This window comes from Astatotilapia calliptera, chromosome 12 (genome assembly GCF_964374335.1).
Source record: "Astatotilapia calliptera chromosome 12, fAstCal68.1, whole genome shotgun sequence".
Lineage (NCBI taxonomy): Eukaryota > Metazoa > Chordata > Actinopteri > Cichliformes > Cichlidae > Astatotilapia > Astatotilapia calliptera.
Genome location: NC_137433.1, coordinates 27,996,619 through 28,007,083, shown reverse-complemented (window position 1 = coordinate 28,007,083; position 10,465 = coordinate 27,996,619). Strand labels below are relative to the sequence as shown.

General features: G+C 38.4%; 1 protein-coding gene across 1 annotated transcript; it reads left to right on the top strand.

Annotated features, from left to right (window-relative positions):
- Positions 1-241: 241 nt before the first annotated feature.
- LOC113034087 (creatine kinase U-type, mitochondrial-like) lies at positions 242-8,322 on the top strand. Its single transcript, XM_026188403.2, has 10 exons — positions 242-382; positions 3,317-3,479; positions 3,784-3,982; positions 4,072-4,167; positions 4,272-4,493; positions 4,606-4,691; positions 6,222-6,345; positions 6,597-6,731; positions 6,851-6,976; positions 8,055-8,322. Exons 2-10 carry the CDS (start codon positions 3,340-3,342, stop codon positions 8,169-8,171), a joined length of 1,245 nt encoding a protein of 414 aa, XP_026044188.1. The 5' UTR covers positions 242-382; positions 3,317-3,339; the 3' UTR covers positions 8,172-8,322.
- The last annotated feature ends 2,143 nt before the right edge of the window (positions 8,323-10,465 follow it).

Below are 10,465 nucleotides of genomic sequence, written 5' to 3'. Positions count from 1 at the left end.
GATTGTATATTAAATGTATAGAGCAACCTGACAGCTATATTTCAGCAGAAGCAGACTACAGCTGATTGATTAGCCTGCTTTTGTTATTCATGTGCGTGAGGGATGGTGCAAATTTCAGCTTTGTATGGAAGACTAGGTGAGTTTTTATGTATACGTGAAAGCACCCATGGCTGGTGTAAAGAGGCAGGCAGACAGACATGATGACTGACAGCAGAAAGAGGATTTTCAGTCTGTTGCCTAGTGAGAGGCTAATCCTGAGCCAGTGGCCCCGTCTTCCTCTGATCCCATCCCTGTTCTTCTGTCTGCTCTCACTCTGCAGGTTGAGCTTCGTTGGACTGAGCTGCAGGATCTTCTGCTACCTCCACTCTTCAGCTATCAAAAGGTAAGTAATTGATTCTGCCTCCAGAATTCACATTCTGAATTTTTTTCAGCTCCTTTCCTCATTTATGTTTCCTGTTTGCTCATGCACCTCACTTGGAAAAGTGCAGTAGCTCTCACATTCATTAACAGACTATTTTATGGATCACATGATTTTTTTTCAGTTCAGTTTGATACATTTTTGATGTATTTTTATTATTCTATAATAGAAATACTTTGATTATCTTTGTTTGATATAAAAAAAAATTCCAATCCTTTTACCTTAAATTATTATTTACACCACACAGTATAGTCTACACACAGCCACTTGCATTAAGACCACTTAAGCTGCCCTCTATTCCCAGCCATCTGCTACTATTCTGCTTAAATGTTATTCTTTGTCAAACAGCCAGCAATGTCTCCTGCACCTACATTTACTTTATATTTCTTTATTTTAAAAAAAATCTGCAAATAAGTCAGATAACCATTTGTAGACTTAGCAGTATGTCTTTATCAAGGGTCAAAAGGTGCAGGTGCCTCCCACTCTACTTACTATGCACTCCCTGAGAGAAATCCCTTTAATCCAACTTTTCTCCTTGACTTTAACGTGGCCTTAAAGACCTTTACTCCACTTCTTGGTCTTTCTTGGGTTTCTTGAAGAATGTCTGGTTTCTTTCTATATGTTTTCTTCTGTTTGTCCTGTGCAAGCTTGGCCTGTTTGAGAAAGAATCATGTGTTTTCCACGGATGAGCTGAACTCTAAGCTGGCAGTTTAGCTTAACTTCACTAACTTACTATCAGTCTGTGTGCGTGAGAGAGAGAAAATGATATGATTTGTGACTCCTAATTTCAGACAAGAAAAGAAATTCACTTTTGTAATATAGGTAATCTGCAACAATACAGTAATATCACATCTAGTTCTCTAATATCGTGTTAATATGTGTTGTATATATAATGCTATAAATAATTTTTAACCCATCATATTTTTAATTTAAAGTATCTTAAAAATACATAAAAATAAAATAAACTGTGCTTCTTTGCAAGCTCTGATTAACAGACTGAGGAGTCTTGCAAGCAACTACGAAAAACATCATTAGGCAATTATTAATATGGTCAAGGCACCCAATCACAAATCACCTGATCACCTGAGCCAGTGACTCTCTTTGGGTGACCAATCAGAAGGCTGCTGTATGCTTCACCAGTAATCCCATCACACAGACTGCAGGCGTATCTGTTACTTAAGCAGTTCATAGCTTAAGGCTATTAGTGGTTTTGTCTGAGTATGTACTCACGAAGAGCGAATATGTGTTAAGACGTCTTAATTTAATATGTAAACTTTAAGGGATTGCTGAACTTTGTGACAGCATGCAGAAAAATACGACGAGCTTCAGTCTGCAGCACAGACTTGTACAAATTATTAAAGCAAATATTCTGCTCAGCTGTGGAGGTAACTACTTTTTCTGCTCTCCTCTCGGTGCTGTCTGGTTTAACCATCTGATTCCCAATTATCCGCTTTCCCTGAATGCCACCTGTGACCTTCAGGAAGGATGCCTGTAAAGTTCAGCTTTCGTTAATAGTGATGGGATTTCCGGCTCTTTTTAGAGAACCGTCTCTTTCAGCTCGACTCGCTAAAAAGATCTGTCTCTTTCGGCTCCCAACCGGGTCTTCAGGTTGTTTTGTTGCTTTAATTAATTTATTATGAACAACAATTTGAAATTATGCACAAAAGGAATTACTAATGTAAAAGAAAACCCTGTGGTTTTATTTATATATGTTTATATATAAATATATACGGTGGCCCCTAGAGACAAAGCACGTACAAACTCCAAAACACATTTCTAGCGTTAACTGAACTTCCAAAACAGAGCTACCTAGATCACTTAAATTACACAATTGAAAGCATATGTGTATTGTTTGTGTATTTATACACAGTCACTCATATATATTCAAATAAAAAAAATTGTTCATTTACCTGTTACTACCGCACATCAAATCCAGTCGTTGGTACTTCCTGGCTTGTGTAGCCACTAGGTAACAAAAGCTCGACACTGCCCCCTAGCATCCTGGAGCACTTCTGTTGTGTTTTTTACGTGCTTCAGAGTTTGTACGTGCTTTGGAGTTTGTACGTGCTTTGTCTCTAGGGGCCACCGTAAATATACTTTTATTTATTCACTCCACATAAAATGTAATAAATAATTCATATAATACAAAAACCACCTGTTTACATTTCAACTTTTAACTATTTAAATTTTCAGCGTTTTCCTTTTAAACAAATTTAAAGTGAAACAACACAAAACACTGCAAACCACAACACAATTAAATATAAATATGAAAATATATGGAAACAAAAAGATGCACATATGGGCATGCATGAATAAACTTTCTGAATCTTTTATCATCTGCAACTGAAAATAGTTGTGGATGATCACTATGATCACTATACCTTTCTAATGTGACGTTGTTGTCCCTGGCTCTCTTTCTCTCTCTCTCCCTCCCGCTCTGTTCCTGTGCTGCTGCGAGTGTAACTACCGCCCCTCCCCCCTCTTCCCAGCGCAAAGCATAAGGCTTGCGTGCAGAGTGAAGCGGAAAAAAAGTGCGAGAGAGAGGGTGAGATAAAGAAAAAAAATCCACGGGAGCCGGCTCACGTCGTTCACTTCAAAGAGGCGGCTCTAAGAGCAGTTTCGTTCGCGACTGACACATCACTATTCGTTAAACGAGAAACTCAGCATGCTGTACGGTAGTGCATGAAAGACATGGCCTGAAACAGTCCAGTGAGATTGTAACCATTACATTACATTCATTATGGATTTTAATACTCAACTGCAGTACATTCCTACACAAACACAACTTCACGTTTCTTAATCCGCCAGACTGAAAATTGGAATTTTACTATCCAGGGCCAATAAATTACAATTGAGAAGTTCTCGAAGAGTAACCTTTGTCATCTGCACTTTTACCAGATAACAACTGAGACCTCACAAGCATGGCAAGCTCTTTCACCCGTGTGATTTCTGGCCGTAACACGGCAGTGATGTTGGCCATGGGAGCTGGCACGCTGACATCCGGATACCTACTCAGTGACAACATGGAAGCTGCTGAGAGGAGAAGGCTCTATCCACCCAGGTACTTGAAAATGAGTGTATATGTGTGTATTGGTGCCATAAAGTGAAGGGAGATCAAACTGAGAGTTGTCTAGCTAACTGGTCAATCAAGTTATTGCATGAATCCAGGCCTACATTGCAGGATCGCTTGGCAAAACTTTCTTTGAATTACAGCAGAAAAGCAGATAGCAAAAAGACTGTTTTTCCCCAATACAACCAAAGCACCACGACAAGTAAATTATTTCAAACAATATTTAGATGGTTACAAGCCTGGCTATGAAAATAATTTATTTGTATAAACATTGATTTTTGTTAACTTTTTACAGTGCTGATTTCCCTGACCTGAGGAAACACAACAACTGCATGGCCTCGGCCTTGACCCCAGGGATCTATGCACGTCTGAGTGATAAGACAACACCCAACAACTGGACCCTGGACCAGTGCATCCAGACTGGAGTGGACAACCCTGGACACCCCTTTATTAAGACTGTGGGAATGGTGGCTGGGGATGAGGAGACCTATGAGGTATGCGTTCAGATTTGCACCATGTTGATGTGGCTTCCATCCGAATAAAATGGGAAATTATATGTTTGATTCATTTTTATTTTAATCAGGTGTTTGCTGAGCTTTTTGACCCTGTTATTAAGGATAGACACAATGGCTATGACCCTCGTACAATGAAGCACCCGACTGACCTGGACGCTTCCAAGGTTATACTTTCTTCTGTTCTCTGCATCACATCATCTTGAGCATCCATGAGTCCGTGTATTAACTCTTACATGCCTAACATAACCTAAAGCTTTGTCGTCCTCAGATCACCTCAGGATTTTTTGATGAGCGCTACGTGTTGTCATCTCGTGTTCGTACCGGTCGCAGCATCCGTGGACTGAGCCTCCCCCCTGCATGCACGCGCTCCGAGCGCCGTGAAGTGGAGCGTGTGGTTGTGACCGCTCTGGCTGGCCTGAAGGGAGACCTTTCTGGTCGATACTACAGCTTGGGAGATATGACTGAAAGAGAGCAGCAACAGCTTATTGATGTTAGTGAAGATTTACACATTTTTAGAAGCAAGGTTTATTTTTCTTTTTGTCTTGATTTCTTTTGCTATCTAATGTCCCCGTGGTTCCTGTGTCCCCATACTGGCCAATCAGGAGCACTTCCTGTTTGATAAGCCTGTGTCACCTCTGCTCACGGCAGCTGGGATGGCCAGAGATTGGCCTGATGCTCGTGGGATCTGGTAAGACTAGGAGTACAGTCAGACTAGAAGGAATATAGTGGTTTTGTAGCTCAGTGACCTAGAAATCTAGATTTTGGAGATATTCGAGTTAGAGATTTACTGAAGAATAGTATCCACTTGTTTGACACGTCCAGCTTCCAGGGTGCACTCTGCATTAATGATAACTCAGTTTGCTTCCTGCAGCTTCTCGGTGTCTGTGTGCTCTTCAAGAGGACAAGTTGATTAGAGAATGCACAACAGGTGTCCCAGTTACTCAAACTAAACTATTCCCACAACACTCTGCCCCACATCCCCCTGGAGCTGAGCTAAAATCTCAACCAACCACACATGCATTGCAATTCTAAATTCTTTTCATCACTGATTTCAACATGTTATTTGCTGACGTACCACTTTGTTAATTATAACAGATTGATTTGGTGATACTGTCTAACATCAGGCACCATTAGGTATTAGCTGTCACTTTAAGAAAATCGCCAAATTCTGACAAAAGCATATAGCTTACTTTTAAGGGATAATATCCTGAGGAAAGCAAAGGATTTTAAGTAATATTATGTAATTTTCCAGAGATAATACAATATAAAATGTCAGTGATTATATAACTATTTATGCATTTTGGGCGTGAACCAGTGAGAGAGAGGCTCCATCAGTACACTATGATCAAACACTGGACACATGATATGTGATGTTATCCTGTTATATGTCCTTTAGTAAATTATTTTTTAGTTACAACATACATAAAACACTTAACATTTATTGCAGAAAATCAATGAGAAGCAAGTAATCCATCAAAGAAAATAAGAGAAAACTAAAGAAGATATATCTAAGAGAAAGAATTAGCTAAAAGAGAAAAATAGTTGTAAGCGAGACAGTGTAACTTTTTGATAAATCAAAGAATAAAAATGATATAGATAGTAAAAGGCACCACTTTAGTTTTAAGGAAATAAGAAATTTACTTAAAAAACCCAGCACAGACACTGAATTTTTATTTATTTATTAAGTCTGTTGTGAACAAATGATTAAAATAAGTCAGTCTGTGTCATCTATTTTAACTATTCAATTAACTGTAGTTTGGCTCCAGTGAATGAAATGTCAGCTTTCTGGTAGCATAAGTCCTAGTATTGGCTGATTTTTTTAATGTGTATATTTTCCATCTTGCCACCTTATTTCTGCTACTCTTTTTCCAGGATTTTTTTTCATTCATAAACATAAAGTTTATAATACATGTTTGTTAGTATTCTTAGACCTGTACTAGTAGCTCCAATAAAATCAAAATCAGTCACTTAAAGTCGAGACTTAATACCATATTATGCTTTTCAGATCACATTTTTAAAAAAAAACTCAAAGCATCTTTACTTGCATCTCTCCTCGTCCTTTTTTAAGAATGTTATTTTTCTCCCTCACATATGCTTTTTTAATTGTTCTTATGTTGAATGTGACTGAAACTGATTCACTTATATGCCCTGGTGTCTTCACAAGAAAATATAAATATAGTTTTGAACTGGAGTTTAATTCTTTTTTCTTGACACGCAGGCACAACAATGAGAAGAACTTCTTGATCTGGATCAATGAAGAGGATCACACAAGGGTCATATCCATGGAGAAGGGAGGAAACATGAAAAGAGTGTTTGAAAGATTCTGCAGAGGGCTGAAGCAGGTATACACATCTCTTTATCTTTGAATTATCGTTGGTCCAGTGTGAATTTTTCAAGTGAAATGTTTATCTATTAATTCAATTTATCACAGTCTTTTTGTCATTTCTGCCTACAAGACTGTGAGTCTATAAACTAATCTTTAGCAGAGTGACCAAAAATCAAGAAACAAAGACTTAGATTAATTCAGATCTTCAAACTAAGATTTTAGTTCAGAGATCTGATCTAAGATCTGAGTATTTATTTTAACTTCTAGGTTGAGCATCTAATTCAGGAGAGAGGATGGGAGTTCATGTGGAATGAGCGTCTGGGCTATATCCTCACCTGCCCCTCAAATCTTGGCACGGGACTCCGGGCTGGTGTGCATATTCGTCTGCCCCTCCTCAGTAAGGTAATTCATGAATCATAATGACAGTTCATCTCCCGTTAACTCCAAACACATGCACATGATGTCACGTATTCTTCGTGTATCTGACAGTAACTTGAATTTGTTTGGTGTTTATGATCTAGGATGCTCGCTTCAAAAAGATCCTGGATAATCTGAGACTACAGAAGAGAGGCACGGGAGGTGTTGACACAGCCGCTACCGGAGATACCTTTGACATCTCTAACCTTGACCGTCTGGGCAAGTCAGAGGTAAATCCTCAGGGAATGAAGACAACAGCTAAAGAAAGTAAAGCTCAAAAGTGAACAGCAGGCAGAGAGAAACAGAGTCAGATGGAGGAGAGCAGACATTTGTAGCACAGCAGGTGTAAGCTTTGAATAACTGTACCCCATGCTGTTCTTTAATCTGTAATCCAGGCAGGGGTGTGCCAGTGAAGGTTAAATGGCTGCTTTTTCCTGAGCAGAATGTCTTTGCAGGCTTTGGCAAATGCTGTGAAAGGACCTTAGTGTTTAAGTTCAGGGATATAGTGGGGTGCTGTGGTTACTTCCATTTGGGCCAAACGGGGCAAAGTTTGTGAATGGCCTCAGGGGAAGCCCCTGCCTGAAGAGGGTAATCTCAGGAGGCACAAGTGTAAAGGTTTAAGTTAAATTTGCCAGAGCGTCACATGAGCCTTTGCAATACAGTTAATGCTAACCAGGTGTGTACTGGTGTTGGAGGGGTTAATAGCAAAGAATGGCAATCAACAAAACACACAGTATCTTAGCTGAACTTCAAGAAAAAGTTCAAGAAAAAGCTAAGATCCATTTTATTTTGTTTGTTTGATATTAACGCCATCACAGACTTTGTTTGATCCAGCTCAGCTTAATATTGCAATGCTTTTATTTCTTATTTCTTTTGTGCAGTGTACACAAATTATAACCTCACAAGTACATACATTGGTGGTGTTGTTTTTCTGGTATTTCACTTAATAAGTTAGAACTAGTTTAAAGGTCAACAAATAAATACTATGATTGTGTTTGTAACTCCAGACTCTCGCCATATGTTATATGGAATCAGTTAAAAAGGACTGATTTAAAAAATAAATGCTTTATGTTTTTTTTATCCAACCAAATAACAAAAAACAATTTCATTTATTTCATGTCTTTCAACTTGTGAAAAGAGCTACTCTTTGATATCAGTACTTGTAACATTCAGTTATATCCAATAGAGTTTCAGGATCAGATACATGTAGCGATGAACCGCTGAGTTACAGTTAAAGGAAACCTTTATAATAACTTTGTACATGCTCATAATAAAATATTGTTGACACTGACTACGTTGCATTCACAGGTTGAGCTGGTGCAGTTAGTGATTGATGGTGTTAACTACCTTATTGAATGTGAGAAGAGGCTGGAGAGGGGGCAGGACATCAAGATCCCGTCCCCGGTTCCTCAGTTCAGGAAGTAAGAATCACCTCGACTGGGCGGTGGGCATCCTCCGATCACTGATCATTTAACTAATGTTTATTGCATGTATAACACTGCACTAACTTACATGCAAAATAAATTCATTACATGTACACGACTTCTAAAACGAATAAACTCCAATGATGAATTAAGTTTTGTGTTACTGGTTGGTGCTTTTACAACTTTGGTGGTATTAACAGCCTTTTAGACGGTAACTGCAAAAAAGGTAACTTGTGAACAAAGGAAAATTATTTACTCAGCATTGTTTATAGTTTGACTCCATTCAGTTTCAGACACCTTAATTTACTTCTTTTGCCTGTACTGACTTTCTGAGAGCTTGCCTTTGTAATATGCACCCATATAACAGAAATTAAAAAGTCTAACACCAAAACTGATGCTAATAAAAACTATATTAAAAGCAAACATTTACAAACAATAAAAACGTAACTAAAACAAGCAAACCTGCTCTGAAAACAGCAATAAAATAGCACTTTTTATACATTAATTCAATACTTTTATTGTTATATCTGAAGATTATTGGTGTTTGTTAATCACATCTTATTAATATAATATATATGTATCTATAATGTAATAAGACATGCTCCTAATTTCTTAACTATAAAGCTAAAATGCCACAAATACAAAAAAAAAAAGAGAGAGAGAGAAACAAGAGAGTTACAATGATTAAAGTATAACTCATAGCACTATAAAATATTGTTAATGCTCACACTTGACCGCCCAGCGTTCTGCTAGCTCCTTCTCTTTTCCAGACACAAGGGGAAGAGGAGCATTGTCTGTCGTGGCTGGCTGACTCAATAAGAACGAGCTATATTGGGCAATAATGTCATGACCTTTACAGCTCTATAGTTAAGTGCTGAACCCTACTTGTCCTGAACTTTAACTCACAAAGAAGACTTTATTATTCTTACAGCGCTGAGTCCACATCGCTCTGATGACTAGACTTGTTTCTGTCTATAAACAAGAAATAAAAATATATCTGGAATAAAACAAACAGAATGAATGAGAATAAAAAGGAATGACATGCTGAAGTTAGCGCGACATTCTAACCTCAACCTCTCAAATGCCTCCTACACAAGGCCTTTAATCCAGGAGTAAAAGGCCAAGCTTATTAGTGATGGCTGGACAGAGCAGACAGGCCAAACAGAGGTGAGCTGATTTATGCCTTATATTGACAGTTTCAACTTTTGTGGAATCTTTTGGCGTGATGAAGGAGCGATTATATGTTATAATTAAAGGCATACTGCCAAAGTAATTGATTGAATTTTTTGGGTGAGTTGTCTCTTTAAATTGTGATGCTCTGAGAGACTCTTCCTTTTCTGGGAGCAGATTAATGACGCAGATCTATTAATGCTATTATAGACCAACAAGCTCAGACCCTGTGTGTGTGTGTGTGTGTGTGTGTGTGTGTGTGTGTGTGTGTGTGTGTGTGTGTGTGTGTGTGTGACTGTTGTGCTAGAAGAGAACTGTTGGTGCCGTTGTTACAGTTTGAATTAAGCTAGAATTTATTTGATGGATGCTAAAGCTGGCAGGTATCATGGGTGCACTTGTGTTGTGTCTAACCTACAGTGCTATTAACGTCATTGCAGACTTTTTAAATTTTCTGTTTCAACTCTAATTCATTAGAAATTAAAGTGTTTGGGTGTGGCAGCTTCAATCACTTCACTTAAGTGTTTTGGTATGTACTGCACAAACACCAGACAAATGTATGGTTTCACTCAGGATAATTAAATTCTTATCAGCACTGGAATTCCTGGAAAATGGGTTGATGATGAATTAGTGGAATTGTGGAGAGCAACATTTACAATAAAGACCAACATTAAAGAAAGACAAGTCAAGTACCCAGACATAAAAAGTTGCTGGTACAAAGCCAAAGTAATGAAATAATGCATTTTGAAGTCATATAATGCGGAAAACAGTGGAGAAGTTTCATTTGACACCAAAGGTCTGACAGGTTTCCAGTTCTCTGCGCTTGCACATTTGATCAAAGACCCACAGTGAGGCTGTTTGTGTCTGTTGCTTCCTTCTGTATGATACTGGCACCAGGTAAGAGCATTTACGACCAGCATCCATTTATTTATTTATTCAGTTTTTTCTCGGTCTTTGTAAACTGTTTTTGTTTGCCTTCAGTATATGGATTAATGTGTTACACCTGCTTGGGTGCAAATCCTGGCAGCTGTACTCGAATATGTCCTCTGGGTTATGACTACTGCTCCACCACCCTAGGTAGGCTTCAGTTAACACCATGAGGGGCCCTAATGTTTGCATTTTCTAACA